Source organism: Microtus pennsylvanicus (genome assembly GCF_037038515.1).
Source record: "Microtus pennsylvanicus isolate mMicPen1 chromosome Y unlocalized genomic scaffold, mMicPen1.hap1 SUPER_Y_unloc_4, whole genome shotgun sequence".
Classification (NCBI taxonomy): domain Eukaryota; kingdom Metazoa; phylum Chordata; class Mammalia; order Rodentia; family Cricetidae; genus Microtus; species Microtus pennsylvanicus.
Window position 1 is genome coordinate 963,112 of NW_027460882.1, and position 21,107 is coordinate 984,218.

The 21,107-nt window shown below is 41.0% G+C and overlaps 1 protein-coding gene across 1 annotated transcript; it reads right to left on the reverse strand.

Annotated features, from left to right (window-relative positions):
- Positions 1 to 19,642: 19,642 nt before the first annotated feature.
- LOC142842138 (spindlin-2-like) lies at positions 19,643 to 20,521 on the reverse strand. Its single transcript, XM_075959056.1, has 2 exons — positions 20,008 to 20,521; positions 19,643 to 19,860 (listed from the first exon to the last, which is right to left on the reverse strand). Exons 1-2 carry the CDS (start codon positions 20,519 to 20,521, stop codon positions 19,643 to 19,645), a joined length of 732 nt encoding a protein of 243 aa, XP_075815171.1.
- Positions 20,522 to 21,107: the final 586 nt, after the last annotated feature.

Below are 21,107 nucleotides of genomic sequence, written 5' to 3' on the forward strand. Positions count from 1 at the left end.
ATTCCTTGGAAAAAAGGGTGAACCATTGAATGAGGAGACCTAGTAGGAAAAAATGTGCTGCATTCCCTCAGAGAGACAGGTCAAATTAAGGATTGACAAGGTTTTCCACTAAGGAGGAGGCTTATTCCATTTTACCTTCTTTGTGCTCCAGGCCCACCCACAAGAGTGATGATGAGGACAGGGAGAAGAAGAGGAGAGGGTGTACCAGAATTCCCTGGTACAATTTCTCACCCAAATTGTAGCCAAATCACCTGACCTGGGACAGCTGATCTACATGCTGGACCCTAACTCCCAGTTTGACAACTCTAACATTTTAACCAAGTTTGTGAAGATGAAGGAACCAAAAATAGCCCAGTTACAGGATGGCAGGTTCCTTACAGGATGGGAGTCAGACATCAGTACCATACTGGTATTTGGCGGTTTGATGGGTGTGTGGGGTCTTTGCCAGACTCCACCTAGCATCATGGATTCCCTACTTTACTGATATTATGGAGTTCGGTGCATTCGTCATATGTGTGCATGTCACACACTAGTGGGCATCATATGTGCATGTTTATCCTGTGTGTGCGTGAGTGTGTTCATGAGTTTTATAGCCCAAGTGATGGGGTTAAATCAGCTCCCTTTAGAGGGCGGGGTTTGCCTCAGGCGAATCCCTGCCAATAAAGGGTGCGCGGAGAGGCGGCTCGCCCCTTTTTTGTTCCTCGCTACCTGTGCTACGCTGGAACTTTGGTTCAGTAAGTTTAACAATAAACTGGTAAACATTCTTTGATATCTGCATTGCCTTTATTTTGTGCGGGAACATCTGGCGCCTGCCCCGTGGGGCTTTGCCGAGAACCGGCCCCGAATCGGAGTCTCTTGCACCCCCGTTCGCTGCGGCGGTCTCTCTGGGCGCGCGCGGAAGAATTTGAGACTCTGAGCAGTCTCTCTGGGCGCGCGCTGAAACAGCTGAGATTCTGAGCGACTCGATTTTCCCTGCTGCTTGTTAGAGTATCAAGCAGTGAGTTTGATATCGACAGAGCCTTTTTAACAGCGCCTAAGCCTCTGTTCCGAGCCGCCCCGGCCAGATTTCCCGTGCCCGCCCGCCGGCGCGCGCGCTGCCTGTGTCTGCTGCTCCCCCTCCCACCGCCGCCAGCGCTCAGGTCACGTGACAGCGGCCTGAGAGCCCCGGCAAAAAATACTTATCAGCCTGGTGTCTGTTTCAATTTTGTTTTTGAGTCGTTTTATTTCAGATTTAGGACACGTGGATTCAACTGGACTCTTTTGCCACCACTGGCAGGAACCAGTTATTACAGGTAAGAGAACTTTTTCTTTTCTAAATAATGTCTGAGAACGTGACTGCAGCCTATTTCAATAGTTCTTTTGAGTGCACCATTTGGGAGATCTTACAAGAGGTGTCTACCACACCACATATATGGATATTCCTGGGATTCTTAATTTTCCTTAGCACTATTTGGTTTGATAATAGGAAAATGATCAAATCTCTTAAGTCAGAGGTTGAACGTTTGAAAACTATTGAGAGCGACAACAATCTTCTCAAGAATCAGTTTGAAGTTCTCCAGGAAGAAAACAAATCTTTGTTTAACATGACTTGGTTAACTGAGCAAAATCTAGAAAAAGTACAGGTTGATGTTAAGGAGAAATTCATTACTATGGAAGAAGGAACAGCTGAATTAGATCGTAAGTTTCAGCAGTCCCTTTCTGATGTTAAGGAGAAATTCATTACTATGGAAGAAGGAACAGCTGAATTAGATCGTAAGTTTCAGCAGTCCCTTTCTGTAGGAACTGAAACGTTAACTGAGAGAATCAAAACTGCTGAATGTGACAATCGAATTTTGTCTAAAGCTTATGACAGATTGGCGGAAAGATTGTCAATACAAGAAGGCACGGTTTATGCCATAAAAATTATGTCCAAAGATGACAAGTTATCTCTACTGGACAAATTTCATACTCTAGAATCCTCAATGAAGGCTTTAGAACATAATTCTGGGCAGGAGATTCAGACATTACAAAAAGCAATGGTGAATAGAATTGAAAAGATTGAGGAATTTCTAAATTCTGATGAAGAAGAGCAAAGGGTAGAAAGGCAAATTTTAACTACATCTGTGGATAAATCCCTCCGGGAAAATTTTCACAAAGCTCTACCTACAGCTCTACATGCCTTTCCTGTAATAACAACTGAAAAGGTGGTTGGTTCCAGAAACCCTAGGGTCATCAAGGAAGATACATGGGAGCCTGTCCGTATGAATGATCTCAAAGAAATTAAACAGGCCATCATGTCTTTTGGGATGCACTCCCCTTTTGTTAAAGAGATGCTAAAATCCTGGGCCACAACAAGCAAAGCAACCCCCTTGGACTGGCTCCAGCTGAGCTCCGCGGTCCTTGAGAGTGGACCGCAATTAAAATGGAAATGCTTATTCAGGCAAGAGGCTAGACTTTTAGAACAGCAGGAAAAGGTGAAGGGAATTGACATTTCCCTAGATAAATATCTAGGTGAAGGGCTCTTTTCAGACCCTCAGGAACAAGCTAATTTGGATGAAAACATACTCTCCATGTGTACTACAGCAGCCTTAAGGGCTTGGGACAGAGTACAAGACCCAGGACAGAGAATGGAATCATTTGTCACAGTTAAACAGAGTCAGAGAGAACCCTTTAGTGACTTTTTACAAGGATTAACTAAGGCTGTACAAATGGGGATACCTGACCCAGAAGCAAGACGTATAATAATTGAGTCTTTGGCTTACGAAAATGCTAATGTGGAATGCAAAAGGATCTTGAGGCCTTTAATGTTCAGATCAGCGTCCTTGGAAGAATGGGTGTTGCATACACTAGATGTTGACACATTTGACTATGGCACTGAGCATGGGTAGAAGAAGCAATTTCCAATGGTAAAAGGAGACACCAGAATACCAAATGTTTTAATTGTGGCAAAATGGGTCATATGAAAAGGAATTGTAAACAACGGGTTTTCAGAAATAATAATAATGCGTCTTCTAGAAATAACAGGAATAGAAGGAATCAGCCTTCAGGTTTATGTAGAAGATGTGGGAAGGGCAGACACTGGACGAATGAATGCAGGTCTACAAGAGATAGACAAGGCAACCTGATACAGATGGGAAACGTGAGAGGGGGGGCCTCTCAGGCCCCCATGGCAAACATGGTTCAGACATTCCCAGTTTCTGCAGAGAACATGCCTCGTCAGGACAATTAGAAAGCCACATGCCTACTGTTACAAGCAATAGTAATCAGAAAGATGAGTTACGTGTGTTTTGGCAAACTTCTATAAATGATCAAAGACCTAAGCTGAGAGTGTGTGTAAATGGCATTTTTATTACTGGCCTACTGGACACAGGTGCTGATGTAAGTATCATTACCCCAGAATCTTGGCATCCATATTGGCCTCTTCTGAATGTAAATGTTCAGCTCCTGGGAATTGGAACCCTATGTCGAGTAAGGCAGAGCACGAGATGGGTTGAATGTATAGGGCCTGAGGGACAAATAGGAAAATTAAGGCCTTATGTAGCCAATATTGCAATGAATTTATGGGGTCGTGACCTATTACAACAATGGAATACTCAAATTAACATTCCTGCTACTTCTAGAGCCCATATTTCTGAAAGGAATATTAAAAGTTCTTACAAAAGGACAAAACCGGCCATTAGGGCTGTGCAGGAACAAGCAATTGATGTCCCTTCAGAAATACCAACAGCCTTGCCTCTAAAATGGTTGACTGAGAAACCAATATGGACAAAGCAATGGCCTTTAGCTGAGGAAAAGCTACAGGCTTTAGAACAGCTGGTACAAGAGCACCTAGATGCTGGACATATAGAAGAATCTACCAGCCCTTGGAATTCTCCTGTATTTGTGGTTAAGAAAAAATCAGGTAAATGGAGAATGGTGACAGATCTCAGGGCCATCAACAAGGTTATTCAACCTATGGGCCCTCTGCAATCTGGAATTCCGTTGCCCTCTTTATTACCAAAAGGATGGCCTCTCATAGTTATTGATTTAAAGGATTGTTTTTTCACTATACCTTTGCAAAAAGAAGATAGAGAAAAATTTGCCTTCACAGTGCCTACTTATAACAATTCTCAACCTTCGAGGAGGTACCACTGGACCGTCCTCCCCCAGGGTATGTTAAATAGCCCCTCCCTGTGCCAATATTTTGTGAACCAACCATTGCAAATAATACGCAAGAAATTTCCCAAATCTATTGTATACCATTACATGGACGACATATTGTTATCTGATTCAAACATAGATACCTTGAACAGACTGTTTGAAGAAATACAGATACTGTTACCTAAATGGGGATTGCAAATTGCTCCTGAAAAGATTCAGAAGGGAGATTCTGTTAATTATTTAGGTTATAGAATAGGTTTGCAAAAAATTAAGACACAGAAGGCACAAATTTGGAGAGATCGCTTACGGACTCTTAATGACTTTCAAAGACTGTTAGGAGACATTTCCAGTTTACGACCAACTATTGGGATAACACCTGATCTAATAATTCATTTGAACAAGACCTTGGATGGTGATAAAGATTTAAACAGTCCCAGAGAATTAACAGCTGAAGCAGAAAAGGAACTGACAAAATAAAGGCAATGCAGATATCAAAGAATATTTACCAGTTTATTGTTAAACTTACTGAACCAAAGTTCCAGCGTAGCACAGGTAGCGAGGAACAAAAAAGGGGCGAGCCGCCTCTCCGCGCACCCTTTATTGGCAGGGATTCGCCTGAGGCAAACCCCGCCCTCTAAAGGGAGCTGATTTAACCCCTTCATCTCCCCCTTTTGTCTAAATAAGACACAACTAAACCAAATATAACTATAACAATAATAACAAATGATAAATATAACAAACAATATTGAGAGCAAAAGTTTTGCTAAAGAGTAACTACAATTAAATAATCTTCAACTCCATCAAAGAACTGAGAAGGGAGTAAATATTACTTAACAAAAAAGAGATATCCAAAATGTGCAACAAATGACAGAGACAACTGACTGCCTGGGCAATCACCCAAAATCTCGTTTGCAATGTTGAGTCAACCAACTTTGGCTAAGGCCTAACATAACTGACATACCATTCTCAAATGCAAGGAACTTTCTTAGGATTATCCTACCCTGTCTTGGCAAGATAAGACAATCCTGTTTATATCTTAGTCAGTAGTTGAGGTATGGGTTTTTCTTAACCCAAAGGCCAGTTCTGCCAGGAAGACAAGCTCCCAGTGGAGTGTCTTTGGTGCTCAACGTTCTCTCGGGAGTAGAGTGGTGTTGCCAGGAGTAAATTGTGTCTCGATGGCACAGAATTCTAGGTTAGATTAAAGGCCATTTTCTACAGCTCTTCAAAGAGGCTGAAGATTATACTATCTATACTGAAAATAATCTCTATGTATCTAAAAGACCTGATTAACCTAAAAATAATATGACAAACATGTAATTCTCAATACCTATCTAATTTGAAAACTAAGGGAATAAACAATTGTGCAATGTATGAAGACAATGATCTTCACCTGTAAACAATGTCATTACTTATCAAATGTAAACAATGTTATTACATAAATAGTACCAGAGGTAGAAATGTACATTGTGATATGATAGATGTATCCATACAATATAAGCATACTCTTATACCAAAATAGAGGTAGGAACACTCACATTCAATATTCAATATATCAATATACAAGAAACAGTACCAACATAATTTTCTAAAAACAGTAAGTCACAAATACCAATCATCCCATCAACCCAGTTAATCCCCCCCTTTTTTTTATCCCTAATTACATACAATATCTCCCCATCCCCTCACTCCTAAACCAACCACTAAAAGATGTCCCTAACCCTGTGGGCAAACTCTGTTGGGAGAGGGGACGTCGTCCTCTTAGATTGCTTCTAGCTGACATGGGGGCGACGTTCTTCTTAGGGGCCCCTGTGAAAGCAAACGATGGTAAAATTCCCAAATTAACCTTTGACTTAAGAAAATTATAACTAGTCTCTGTGTGTTTCGAGAAGGTCCGGCCAGAGCGTTGTCAAAAATGTGCATCATATGAAATTGTCTCTTGCAGTTGGTACCAAAAAACAGGTCTAAAATTAGTGCTTAAAAAAAAAATTCATGACGTCATAAAAACCAGATTGAGTTGATGTTGTGGGGCCCCATCTTCATCCTGGAAACTTCAAAAATTACTGTAGGAAAATATGTTGCTTGTTATGGGAAATTTAAACATTAACAACAAGGACTTATACTGACATATAAAGAAAGACACAGATGTGAGGGAAGGCAAAGAAAGTTTATCAAGTATAAAATTATTCTTATTCTGTCCCATTTCATGGCTCCTGACCTGAGACAGAAACTTTGAAATACCTCTTATCAACAGGCTTGGAATTGAAGAAGGACTGAGCCATAGTCCAACTCCAAAACCAGCTCTACACATTTATAAAGAAGTGTTCAATAAAACATATAAATATATATATATATATATATATGTATATATAAAATCAATACTTACGATATGTATAGAATTTTATTGTTGATGTTTAATGGGTCGTAACTATTTTCCATCCATCAGTAATTAAATATTCAGGGTCCCTCAAATTCTTTGGAGATGAATATTTTCCTGTGGAGATAAGAAAAGAACCCTGCCCCCATCCTATTAGTAATCCTTACCATCTGTACGTCGGTCATCCTTGTGAATGAATTGTTATTTATCTTTTCCAAGTGACTTCCCTTCCTCAAACCGAACCTTTATTAATTTTGACGGTATCCATAATTTTTCCTCACCTGTGGAGATAAGAGCAAAACCCCTTCCCCAACGCAGCACATCTCCTCGCTTCCATTGTGAGGTCAGTACATCCTTGAAATAAACTGGTTGATTTAGTTCAGCAGACTTTTCCATTATCCAATGTCTTTCTGCAGCCGTCGTTCCCTTCTCGTTAGCGTTGAGAAAATTCAAGGTTAACAAAGCATTATGTAACCTATTTCTAGGGGTGTTTTCCACTCCTTTCTGTTTGTTCAACATATCCTTTATAGTTCGATTTGATCTTTCTATGACTGCTTGACCTGTAGGATTGTATGGTATACCTGTAACATGCTTGATATTGTAATGATCAAAAAACCGTTTCATCTTCCTAGAGACATAAGCAGGACCATTATCTGTCTTTATTTGTGTAGGTATACCCATGATAGCCATGACTTCTAATAAATGAGTGATTACTGAATCAGCTTTTTCTGAACTTAAAGCAGTTGCCCACTGAAAGCCTGAATAAGTGTCGATGGTGTGATGAACATACTTCAATTTGCCAAATTCTGCAAAGTGGAACACATCCATCTGCCAGATTTCATTTCTATGAGTGCCCTTTGGATTAACTCCTGCTGGCAGTGGCGTTTGGTTATAGAAAGAGCAGGTAGGGCATTTCTTCACAATCTCCTTAGCTTGTTGCCATATAATAGAAAACTCTTTCTTCAAAACTTTGCTATTAACATGATGTTTTTTATGAAATTCAGAGGCTTGAAGCACACTACCAATCAATAATTAATCAATTTCTGCATTACCTTGTGCTAGAGGATCTGGCAGACCCGTATGGGATCGGATGTGTGTTATGTACATAGGGCAAAGCCGGTTCCTTACAGGATGGGAGTCAGACATCAGTACCATACTGGTATTTGGCGGTTTGATGGGTGTGTGGGGTCTTTGCCAGACTCCACCTAGCATCATGGATTCCCTACTTTACTGATATTATGGAGTTGGGTGCATTCATCATATGTGTGCATGTCACACACTAGTGGGCATCATATGTACATGTTTATCCTGTGTGTGGGTGAGTGTGTTCATGAGTTTTATAGCCCAAGTACTACAGAACATGATCAATGAAAGGGAACACTGTTTTCCAGATATGGCAGGGCAATTATTTAAATGAACTGACAAGGGTTGGATGGCATGGATAAGACCTATGAGAGTTCAAGGCATACCGAATCCAGGCATGACAAAGTAGGTGGCAGACAGAATTCTGGCAAAACTAAGTAGGTAGCTTGATGTCCAACTTACTGGAGAAGAGCAACTGAGCGGAGACACTTTTCACTAAGCAACATGCTCTAGTGGAGATCAAACATCCTTTGACTTACAGCCAGTACGAATTAAACCATTCATCAAATGAAACCTAATTTTCTCTGATTTTGAGTATACATTTGTGTCCCTTCCTGATTAATCTACTCTTTATCCTCTTAAGTCCCAATACCTCACGTTGATAGCGGTCACATCTTTCCATTTGACATGGTTTTCCCTCAAGCTTCATACCGCCCCGAGATCATACAACTTTTTGTCCCCTCTCCACTGCTTCCTTGACAGCCATCTTGTCCTTTACCACACCACGCATCCCCAGTCCTTTACTCTCCAAGGGGAAAAGACCATAAATCCTGCTTTGTTTTGAGGCATGTATTTCTGTGATGCCCCATCCACCAAACACAATCCATCATTGACCAAATAACACAACATGTTAACAAATTTTTATTCTTTGAGAAAGAATAATCCATTGGAAAAGATACCAGGATTCATAGAAGACCTGAGGTATCTCTGAAAAAACACATTCCCACAGAGAGAATTAAGTCTGCCCCTCAAAATTTGAGAATTTCACTTTAACAGATCTTCACCAAATCATAGACATAGATATGGAAGTCATTATCAAACTTGATGAAATACACAGAAGTTTTGTTGGGAACTTGGCAAATAATTTTACCTATCTCTTGGGTTCCATCTTTTTTCTTGTACTGCACTCTTTTGCCCTCCAAGATATCACTGCCTAATTCCAAAGTCACCTCTACTGGAGGACATTCAGGCATGATGTGGAAGGTGCCTTCAATGAAATAATCATGATGGTGGTAAAGGTACAGGACCGGATCATTCTCGTTGACAATGTAGAAACAGGTCGTTATGGTCTGCACCTCATCTGGGACCACGCGACTCCACTCTTCCTTAGAGCCTGGCATGATGTGGAGGTTGCCTTCCAGGTAGTCATCCAGGAGGTGGTAAATGTACAAGACCGGATCTTTCTTGTAGGTAATATAAAACCAGGTCTTCATGATTGGCACCTCTTCTAGTACCATCCCGTTCCAGTCATTCTTAGAGCCATTTGTGCCCATGAATGTATGTTTCACTGCTCTGCCAACTATGGTGTTTGAGAGATGAGTGTCTGTCACCTGAGGAAATGGCACATTGTTAGGCAGGATCTTCAGGTTTAAAATCCTTTCATCACTATGAAGCTCCAAGCCATAGACACAATCAATCCCATCATATTTCAACAAATAGAGAGAGGGATATGTTGGCAGTTGATCTAGAATGATGGCTTTCCAATGGGTGACTGGTTCATTGGCTTCCTTCCAGCCATGAGAAATTCTGCGGCCAACAATATTCTCCAGGGCCTCAAAAGGCTTACTAAGTTTTTGCTTCTGGAGTGATGGCCCATTCTTCTTCTGGAGAGGTGGCATGCCACTCATACTAAGAGGCATCTTCATCATGGCGGGAGACTTTCTGAGATAGGCCACAGCACTCCTGTTCCACTGTCTCTTGGCTCTGTTTCTGTGCTTGGGCTTCATAGCTGCCAATCTCTGCATAGGAAGAACTCTTCAGTTTAAATCAGACACAAAGTGGTTTCCTCCACCATAAGTGCCTGCAAGGATAAGAAGGTGAGGATGTGAGGTCAAGGCTCTTTTTAGGAATAACTTTGGAGCAGGTGAAAAAGGCAGGGCTGAAAAGATTTGGATACCTAAATATAATATGTTCTTAAGAAATTAATAGGAAAATTATCAAACTCTTGTCTACAGCTCAGTATATGTGTATCAGAGATATATTCCTGCTGCAAAATGCAATTGACCTCTACTGAGAAACCTACTTCCTGACTTACTATATCAATGAGAGAGGAAGCTATGCCTATACCTAAAGTGAGAAAGAAATATCTGAACAGATGGCAAAGAATTCAAAGAACAGCCACTCCTCTCCTTACCACTCAAGCTACTGGTTAGTTGGCTGATCTATAACCACCTGCCCAAGGTCATGGCAGTCCAGTCCACTGGCTCTCTCTATTGTGTCTTCTGATCCAGATCCAGGTTGATTACATAAAGATATTCTGTATCTTCATTAGAGAAGTGAGTACTGTGAGTCAAACTACCAAAAGAAAGAAACATTAATCTGTTCAACAGAACCTATTAGAAATAATTATCTCTTAAAACACATATGGACAAAGAGGATCTTTGCCATTTAAGTGGACTGAGGAATTGGAAATTTTTAGCAAAGATAGCGTGGGGAGAATACCCGACATTAACCGTCCCCCAGCTATCAAATATAGGAGCTGTTAACCACATAAATTTTGGACCCAGAGCAGATTTGAAAGAAACCTTTCTTTGACTACAGAGGTTCTAGTTGCTTCCTAAACATATTTATCAAAAGAAAGTATCATGGCTCTCTAGATTCCCACTTCTGGAAATTCGATTGAACAGTTGTGGAGCCCAAGAGCTGAACTGACCTCCTCAGCCACCGTGAAGATAGTAAGCCCACCTTCACAGAAGACCAGTGCTTCATGTGGAACAGAGTTGCCACCCCAACCAAAGCTTTGTGACATCATCAAGGCTCTACTTATGTCATAAAACTCCTCCTAGCCAGGTTTCTTCCCTACTAACCCCCAGAAATACCCAGCATACAGGTCCTAAAATGCTGCTCATACAGCCCCATGAAGACCCAAAATAAAAACCCCAATCTTCTTCCCAATTACTTGAGTCATATTTTCCAAGTAACTCAACCCCTTTATGTGTTTTTTTTTTCTGTAAAATAATTTTTGGTCTGAGTCAACAACTCACATGAATGTTTTTTTTTCCTAGCTCCAATGTCCTCATTGGTTATTTTCTATTGATTATTCCATTACTTCATAATAATAATTATCAAACTTTCTGCTTCTCTTCCGCCTCCCACTTTCTTCTTGCTCCGCAAATAAACCTCTCCACTCAAACACCAGTCCAAATAGAGGGCAGGGTACTTTGAGCTGTGGGAAGTCCAAGCCCACCCTTCATCCATCCAGATTTAGCAAGGTATGCATCCACAAAAAATATGATCACAAAAAGCCAGTGTATGATATGCAGACAATTGCAAGTGCCATTATCTTTGGCTTCTCCGTCTGCCCCAATTGTCAGCCACATTCAGAGCTTCCAGTTTGATCCCATGTTCTTTCATTCCCAGGTCACTGGATTAGTTGAAATCCCCTTAGTTCAGGCACAGTGTCTCATAGTGTGGACCAAGCCCTTATATTCCTGACATCCTTGCTCTTTTTCTCCATCCATCTGCTCTTTCACTGGAGCTTGTAAGCTCCATCTAGTTTTCTGATTTTGACCCTGACTTGATCTCCATCATTTGCCAAACAAAAGTTCCATGGTGGTTTTCAAGATAGTCAGTCATCAGTCTGACTATGGGACAAGGCACACATAGTTCCTAGGGACATGTCACAGTGTGATCAATTTCTCCTCCCTGCTTAAATACCTAGAGAGGGTCACCCTATGGCCTTCTGAGAACCACTCTAGAGATATCGATCTTGACATCCCCAGAATGGCCCCATAAATTGAGATATCATCAGTGTATGTGCATTAAATTGTGTGTGTTTGTGTGTGTGTATTTAAATCACAATAACAAATGGATTGTAATATTGAAGTTTCTTCTCATCTTGAGAAGAATATTTGCTACAGAAACACTCTCAAAGTAATAGTGAGAGTGTACACTATCTAAGAAAGGAGAAATAACTGGAGGAATCCCCCAGGAGTTAGGCTCAGTGTCCCAGGAATTACGCCCAAGGAAAGTCAATGAACTCAGTGATGGAAGATAAAACCCAGCCTAAATAAAACCCTAAATCATTTAGGTGGAACATGAGATACTCTTACATCAGTTACAAGAGGTCTAAAATGCCTGGACTGGAACATAAGGGGAACACAATGACGTGGAGCTGAGAGTGCATGGCAAAACTGATTGGATCTGGCTAAAATTATGTAAGCATACCAAGGAAACCACCAGTGGGACAAAACCCTAAGAAATCTGTATGACAACATATCATGTTGAACATAATGAGATTTATAGACAAAGGAAAGATCTCAATTATGTCACTGTCACACAGGTGATGATGAACCAGACCCATCGTAGAGTGACTCCCTGCTGTGTTTAAGATAACCTGTCAATTCTGTCTAGTCAGTTACAAGGAAATTTGCATTAATTGCACAGATTAACTATCAGCATCATTTACTGCACAATCAAAGGCAAGGCAAAGAAATCATAGACATGTTGTTGAATGCTGATGATGTTACTGGGAGTTTTGATGGGTTTTTTTCTTAAAGGGAAATCATCGGTGACTCTCATGCATGAAGCAGATCCTTTCTCTGTGATGTTTCCTGAATAGCCACTGAGATACCAGCCCATTGAGTTGTGGTCTCTCTCTCTTTTACAAAGCAACTTCTACCTTCAGCTTGATCTCTTGCTTGAGCTTCCCTTCCGGCTACTAGGCTCCTTTTCTGATCCTGCAGAGGGCAGCTTCCCTTCCGGCTACTAGGCTCCTTTAGATTGTGATCTCTAAGTTTTTCCCCTTTCAAGAACTAATCATTCTATTAATCACAATTCTAAACTGCTGTGGGAGTTTGTTTGTGACTTATGCCTTCACATGTGATACAAGCGACCTGTGTGTATAGGGTCTTCTCTCTGTTCATGTGGGGAAGGCATGGCAGCAGGAGTAGATGGCTGCTCATTCTCTGTAAGGAAATCAGTAAACAGTGGGAACCAAGTACAAGGATGTCCTGAAATATTAAGTCTTGTCCTTTCAAGGCCCCAAAGCCTCCAGCTAGTTTCAGGGTCACGACAATCTCCAAAACCCACCGAGCATGAAGTATTCAGAACCAGAAGCCTGTGTGTGCCATATCACTTATTCATCGTGAATACACCAATCTGTTTTTTTGACAGATTTTTTTTTCTTGACATCCCCAGAATGGCCCCATAAATTGAGATATCATCAGTGTATGTGCACTAACTTGTGTGTGTTTTTGTGTGTGTATTTAAATCACAATAACAAATGGATTGTAATATTGAAGTTTCTTCTCATCTTGAGAAGAATATTTGCTACAGAAACACTCTCACAGTAATAGTGAGAGTGTAAACTATCTAAGAAAGGAGAAATAACTGGAGGAATCCCCCAGGAGTTAGGCTCAGTGTCCCAGGAATTACGCACAAGGAAAGTCAATGAACTCAGTGATGGAAGATAAAACCCAGCCTAAATAAAACCCTAAATCATTTAGGTGGAACATGAGATACTCTTACAACAGTTACAAGAGGTCTAAAATGCCTGGACTGGAACATAAGGGGAACACAATGACGTGGAGCTGAGAGTGCATGGCAAAACTGATTGGATCTGGAAAAAATTATGTAAGCATACCAAGGAAACCACCAGTGGGACAAAACCCTAAGAAATCTGTATGACAACATATCATGTTGAACATAATGAGATTTATAGACAAAGGAAAGATCTCAATTATGTCACTGTCACACAGGAGATGATGAACCAGACCCATCGTAGAGTGACTCCCTGCTGTGTTTAAGATAACCTGTCAATTCTGTCTAGTCAGTTACAAGGAAATTTGCATTAAATGCACAGATTAACTATCAGCATCATTTACTGCACAATCAAAGGCAAGGCAAAGAAATCATAGACATGTTGTTGAATGCTGATGATGTTATTGGGAGATTTGATGGGTTTTTTTCTTAAAGCGAAATCATCGGTGACTCTCATGCATGAAGCAGATCCTTTCTCTGTGATGTTTCCTGAATAGCCACTGAGATACCAGCCCATTGAGTTGTGGTCTCTCTCTCTTTTAAAAAGCAACTTCTACCTTCAGCTTGATCTCTTGCTTGAGCTTCCCTTCCGGCTACTAGGCTCCTTTTCTGATCCTTCAGAGCGCTTTTGTAAGGCATTGTGATCTCTAAGTTTTTCCCCTTTCAAGAACTAATCATTCTATTAATCAAAATTCTAAACTGCTGTGGGAGTTTGTTTGTGACTTATGCCTTCACATGTGATACAAGCGACCTGTGTGTATAGGGTCTTCTCTCTGTTCATGTGGGGAAGGCATGGCAGCAGGAGTAGATGGCTGCTCATTCTCTGTAAGGAAATCAGTAAACAGTGAGCACCAAGTACAAGGATGTCCTGAAATATTAAGTCTTGTCCCTTCAAAGCCCCCAAAGCCTCCAGCTAGGTTCAGGGTCATGACAATCTCCAAAACCCACCGAGCATGGAGTATTCAGAACCAGAAGCCTGTGTGTGCCATATCACATAAATTCATCGTGAGTACACCAATCTGTTTTTTTTTTCAATTTTAAATTATTTTGTCCCATCAGAACGATCTATATTACCAATTAACCAAATTTGCTGCATCTTAGATGTCCTAGAATTGCTTTAAATTGTTGCTGACAGTCTTACAAACCTTCCTGTGCTGTTATGAGACCTTAAGGGGACAGCACTTATTTCAGAAATCAAAGGCAGTTGGGTTCAATCCTATAGTTAGCTGTTAGCTAGACACTGGAAGGATGGATTTGACTAAGAAAGGGAGACAGCATACATGGAGGCAGGTAACCTTTCCTTTGCAAAATGACCCATTTTGAGGCCTTACTTCAGGCTCTTCTCTTCTCCTAATCTTGGTTTCTTTATTAGTTTAGGAGAAGAATTAAAACTCCATTTACAGTATCTGTGAACCCGAATGAGTTAAGTATGTGTGACCAACTGGATGTCTGCCTGTCTGTCATCAGGGCCAGAGTTCAGGGGCATCTGATGCATAGCACAGGAATGTCAGCCATCAATCTCTGGTCCACTTAACTCTACAGCATTAGAGTTGTCATGGTTGCTCATCTGATCTTCCTCATATGATCTCCATCCACAGAGATGTCAGAAAAATCCTCCCCTGAGAGTGCAAGTTCTTTACAAATGAAAGATTATACAACAGAAGACACATGGGAGATTTATATGGGCAAGCTGTTGAAAGGATAAAGTGACAGAAGAAGTTTATTGATTAATTAAAGAAAGAATCCGCTTCAGCTGATACGTTAGATCATAGGTAAGTGGAGTAAACAAAATAGAATGCCGGGAGGAAGAGGTAGTGAGCTAAGAGAAGCCATGCTCCCCTCTCCCCGGCAGATGCCATAGCTCTGCTCTCCGAGGCAGATGTCGATGCAGCCAGCCACCATGTCAGACATGCTGAATTTTTCCTGGTAAGTGCACCTCATTATACTACACTGATTATTAGAAATATGTTAAAATGCTGAATCTAATGGGCCAGCAGTGTTTAAAAGAATACAGTTTTTGTGTATTTATTTCAGGCATAACCTTCATGCAGCCGTGTTGCTGGGGACACAGCCTCGCTGCTCAAATAACTAGAGAATGGCTTGCAGCCTTGTGGACAACTGAATCCATTGAAAGCCTGTGAAAGCTTGGGAAAGAGTAAAGCATGTTTTCTTGGTAGCAGTGATTTCTCGGTCTGCTCTGCTTGCTAGAAGAAAGCAAGGGCTCTCATCTAAAAGAGGTTTGCTGACTCAGCTTCAGCTGCAAAACCCAGCAGCCCTTAAGAGGTCCTGCCACAAAACATTTAAATGGTGTTGATAAAAGCCAACTGAATGCTTGTATGTTTTCAGCAGTAGCAGGAAAAAAAACTGTGTTGTTTTAAAATGCCGGCTTTCTGGGCCATCCTGCCTGGGCAAACTGTGACTGTTTGAGGAAGGAGGGCCAGCTACAGAAAGAGGGCTTGAGTGTTGTCTGTTGCAGCCTCTTTGATGGCAAGGACCTTGAAACACTGTAGACTTGTGGCACTGAATGCGGCTCTGTTCGGTACCTCAGCCACAAAATTGGAATGGCAGAAAGCTAAGGAATGGGCTACATCTGGCCAGCAAAGCCACGGCTTTAGTCCTACTGAGATTGCTTGGTAAATGAAAGACTCATGTGGTCAGAAAAACAGAGAGAGAAATAGAGTAAAGAGAGATTCAAAGACAAAGGAAATTTTTAACTGATTTACAGTGTGTTAAAAATATGTGCAGGTTAAAATTTGAAGTTCTTAAAGTTAAAAAAAGGAAGAGAGTTGTTGGGTGTGGTAGTACACACCTGTAAACCCAACACATGGGAGGCAGAGGGAGATTGACCTCTGTACCTTCAGGGTGAGGTAGCACACGCCTTTAATCCCAGTGCCTTGAAGGCAGAGACAAACAGATCTTTGTGAGTTCAATGTGTAGTAGCATACACCTTTAATCCCAATGCCTGAAAGGCAGAGAGAGGCAGATCTCTGAGACTTCAAGGACAGACAGGTATACAGAGTTATTCCAGGTCAAAGATACAGAGAACCTGTCTCAAAAGGCAAAAAATAAAAAGGAAAAGTAAACAAAATAGAGGTTAAATTGAAGCGCACAAAGATGGAAAATTCACAGCGAATTTTGATATTGTATGCTATTATGCTCTTTTTGAATCATTTGAATTTTGAGGCAGTAGCAATAGCTGCTCAAAGATGTTTCTTTATAAAAGCTGCTGAAATAATCCAACATAGATATTTTGAAAATGCCTTGACTTTGAAATTTGGATCTAAGGACATGATGCTTTGGAAAGGAGTTTCTATTTTGTTTTCACAGAGGGTGATAGTCTGTGGATGCCTCTATCCTAATATGGTAGGATGGACCACGCCCTACTTAAAGGTTACTCTGAACACCTTTAAAAAATTGCTTCGCTGAACTGCCAACTGAGATAAATCAATAATGATGCCACCATTCAGCAGGAAGCATTTTGGAGAGAAAAAACTGCACCCACGTTCCCAAATATGGCTTATAAACGTTCTTTTACATTTAAAGTGGGATGTGATATAGATATGAATATTTGCATTAGTATAGATTTTGCTTTACTGATAGAGATTATAGGTCAATTTTGTTATATGTATATGCATTTTTGATCTTAATTAAGGTATTGTGATTGTGTAGTTCATTTAAAAATATAATGTATATAGGTTATTAATGGATAGTCATTAATAATAATCAAGTTTGTAGTCATGTTAGTTAGATTTTCTACCTACATAGATATATATATTTCAGTTACATAGGCATTATTCATATCTCTCTAGACTACAAAATAGGGTATTTAATATTTTAGTACCTTAGGGTTTTTCATGACAGTGAGACACTCTACTCTTGGCAGCACATATCTACTTCAGGAAGAAGATGGGCATCACAGAAGATCCTTATGGAGTTTGATAGCCATTTGGGGAAGAAACTGTTCTTGCCTGAATTGTTGCATAAACTGTACACAGAAAACACTCAGAGAGAGGACTACTGAACTTGCCTAAAGGTGAGATGATCTTTTCGTGTTCCTGATTAAGGAAAGGGTCAGCAAAACATTCTTCAAGACAAGCAGATAGTGACTGCCTTTGAAATTTCCTGCTTCATGGAAATGTTTGCTGAAAACTATGGACCTGTAGGCTGAGGATGGAAACCCCAACGGTAGAGAGGTACTTTGGATGACTGTCCAGGCAGCGAGATGTCTCTGTCATTTGTAGAGTTTGAAAATGGCTTACTTTTTGTTTGCTTAGGTAATACTGTATTATTCTGGAGTCTCTGATGGAGTTGAAGAAGAGATAGATAGTTATAGTTTTCCATTGTTATGATAAAAGATAAAATAGATATAAATATTGTAACTGTAATTCTTGCTTGATAACTGTTTTGTTATATGTAATTTTGCTATGTTAAAGTTAAAGATTCCGTTCTTGTTTAAACAGAAATAGGAGTAATGATGGAGTATAGGTCATTGGTTAATTAAATAAAGAAACTGTTTGGCCTGAAAGGTTAGAACATAGGTGGGTGGAATAAACATAAGAGAATGCTGGGAGGAATAGGAATTGAGCTTAGAGATGCCATGCACCTCTCCCATGGGCAGAAATGGTAGCTCTGCACTCTGAGGCAGATGGCGATACAGCCAGCCACCAGGTCAGACATGCTAAATCTTTCCTTCTAAGCGCACCTCGTGCTGTAACATACAATATTAGACATGGGTTAAGAGGCTGAAAATAATGGGGCAGGCAGTGTTGAAATGAATACTTTTGTGTTGTTATTTCGGAGCATAACCTTACAAGGCAGCCCCATGGGGATGCAGCCCTGCTGCTCAAATTTCTACAATCAAGGGGGAAATGGAAGAAGGGAAGAAAGAAGAGAGAGAGACAGGGAAGAATGGATGAATTCAATCATTCATTGGAAAAATGAGTGAACCAATGTATGAGGAGACCTAGTAGGAAAAAATGTGCTGCATTCCCTCAGAGAGACAGGTCAAATTAAGGATTGACAAGGTTTTCCACTAAGGAGGAGGCTTATTCCATTTTACCTTCTTTGTGCTCCAGGCCCACCCACAAGAGTGATGATGAGGACAGGGAGAAGAAGAGGAGAGGGTGTACCAGAATTCCCTGGTACAATTTCTCACCCAAATTGTAGCCAAATCACCTGACCTGGGACAGCTGATCTACATGCTGGACCCTAACTCCCAGTTTGACAACTCTCACATTTTAACCAAGTTTGTGAAGATGAAGGAACCAAAACTAGCCCAGTTACAGGATGGCAGGTTCCTTACAGGATGGGAGTCAGACATCAGTACCATACTGGTATTTGGCGGTTTGATGGGTGTGTGGGGTCTTTGCCAGACTCCACCTAGCATCATGGATTCCCTACTTTAATGATATTATGGAGTTCGGTGCATTCATCATATGTGTGCATGTCACACACTAGTGGGCATCATATGTACATGTTTATCCTGTGTGTGGGTGAGTGTGTTCATGAGTTTTATAGCCCAAGTACTACAGAACATGATCAATGAAAGGGAACACTGTTTTCCACATATGGCAGGGCAATTATTTAAATGATCTGACAAGGGTTGGATGGCATGGATAAGACCTATGAGAGTTCAAGGCATACCGAATCCAGGCATGACAAAGTAGGTGGCAGACAGAATTCTGGCAAAACTAAGTAGGTAGCTTGATGTCCAACTTACTGGAGAAGAGCAACTGAGCGGAGACACTTTTCACTAAGCAACATGCTCTAGTGGAGATCAAACATCCTTTGACTTACAGCCAGTACGAATTAAACCATTCATCAAATGAAACCTAATTTTCTCTGATTTTGAGTATACATTTGTGTCCCTTCCTGATTAATCTACTCTTTATCCTCTTAAGTCCCAATACCTCACGCTGATATCGGTCACATCTTTCCATTTGACATGGTTTTCCCTCAAGCTTCATACCGCCCCGAGATCATACAACTTTTTGTCCCCTCTCCACTGCTTCCTTGACAGCCATCTTGTCCTTTACCACACCACGCATCCCCAGTCCTTTACTCTCCAAGGGGAAAAGACCATAAATCCTGCTTTGTTTTGAGGCATGTATTTCTGTGATGCCCCATCCACCAAACACAATCCATCATTGACAAAATAACACAACATGTTAACAAATTTTTATTCTTTGAGAAAGAATAATCCATTGGAAAAGATACCAGGATTCATAGAAGACCTGAGGTATCTCTGAAAAAACACATTCCCAAGGAGAGAATTAAGTCTGCCCCTCAAAATTTGAGAATTTCACTTTAACAGATCTTCACCAAATCATAGACATAGATATGGAAGTCATTATCAAACTTGATGAAATACACAGAAGGTTTGTTGGGAACTTGGCAAATAATTATACCTATCTCTTGGGTTCCATCTTTTTTGTTGTACTGCACTCTTTTGCCCTCCAAGGAATCCCTGCCTAATTCCAAAGTCACCTCTACTGGAGGACATTCAGGCGTGATGTGGAGGTTGCCTTCAATGGAATCATCATGATGGTGGTAAAGGTACAGGACCGGATCATTCTCATTGACAATGTAGAAACAGGTCGTTATGGTCTGCACCTCATCTGGGACCACGCCACTCCACTCTTCCTTAGAGCCTGGCATGATGTGGAGGTTGCCTTCCAGGTAGTCATCCAGGAGGTGGTAAATGTACAAGACCGGATCTTTCTTGTAGGTAATATAAAACCAGGTCTTCATGATTGGCACCTCTTCTAGGACCATCCCGTTCCAGTCATTCTTAGAGCCATTTGTGCCCATGAATGTATGTTTCACTGCTCTGCCAACTATGGTGTTTGAGAGATGAGTGTCTGTCACCTGAGGAAATGGCACATTGTTTGGCAGGATCTTCAGGTTTAAAATCCTTTCATCACTATGAAGCTCCAAGCCATAGACACAATCAATCCCATCATATTTCAACAAATAGAGAGAGGGATATGTTGGCAGTTGATCTAGAATGATGGCTTTCCAATGGGTGACTGGTTCATTGGCTTCCTTCCAGCCATGAGAAATTCTGCGGCCAACAATATTCTCCAGGGCCTCAAAAGGCTTACTAAGTTTTTGCTTCTGGAGCGATGGCCCATTCTTCTTCTGGAGAGGTGGCATGCCACTCATACTAAGAGGCATCTTCATCATGGCGGGAGACTTTCTGAGATAGGCCACAGCACTCCTGTTCCACTGTCTCTTGGCTCTGTTTCTGTGCTTGGGCTTCATAGCTGCCAATCTCTGCATAGGAAGAACTCTTCAGTTTAAATCAGACACAAAGTGGTTTCCTCCACCATAAGTGCCTGCAAGGATAAGAAGGTGAGGATGTGAGGTCAAGGCTCTTTTTAGGAATAACTTTGGAGCAGGTGAAAAAGGCAGGGCTGAATAGATTTGGATACCTAAATGTAATATGTTCTTAAGAAATTAATAGGAAAATTATCAAACTCTTGTCTACAGCTCAGTATATGTGTATCAGAGACATATTCCTGCTGCAAAATGCAATTGACCTCTACTGAGAAACCTACTTCCTGACTTACTATATCAATGAGAGAGGAAGCTATGCCTATACCTAAAGTGAGAAAGAAATATCTGAACAGATGGCAAAGAATTCAAAGTACAGCCACTCCTCCCTTACCACTGAAGCTACTGGTTAGGTGGCTGATCTATAACCACCTGCCCAAGGTCATGGCACTCCAGTCCACTGGCTCTCTCTATTGTGTCTCCTGATCCAGATCCA

Bases quoted from the DNA above. Each gene is read 5' to 3' on its own strand.
- LOC142842138 (XM_075959056.1), bottom strand. From the start codon at position 20,521: ATGATGAAGATGCCTCTTAGTATGAGTGGCATGCCACCTCTCCAGAAG. The intron at 19,861-20,007 runs GCAACCTCCACA...ATTCCATTGAAG, and splicing joins CCTGGATGACTACCTGGAAG to GCAACCTCCACATCACGCCT.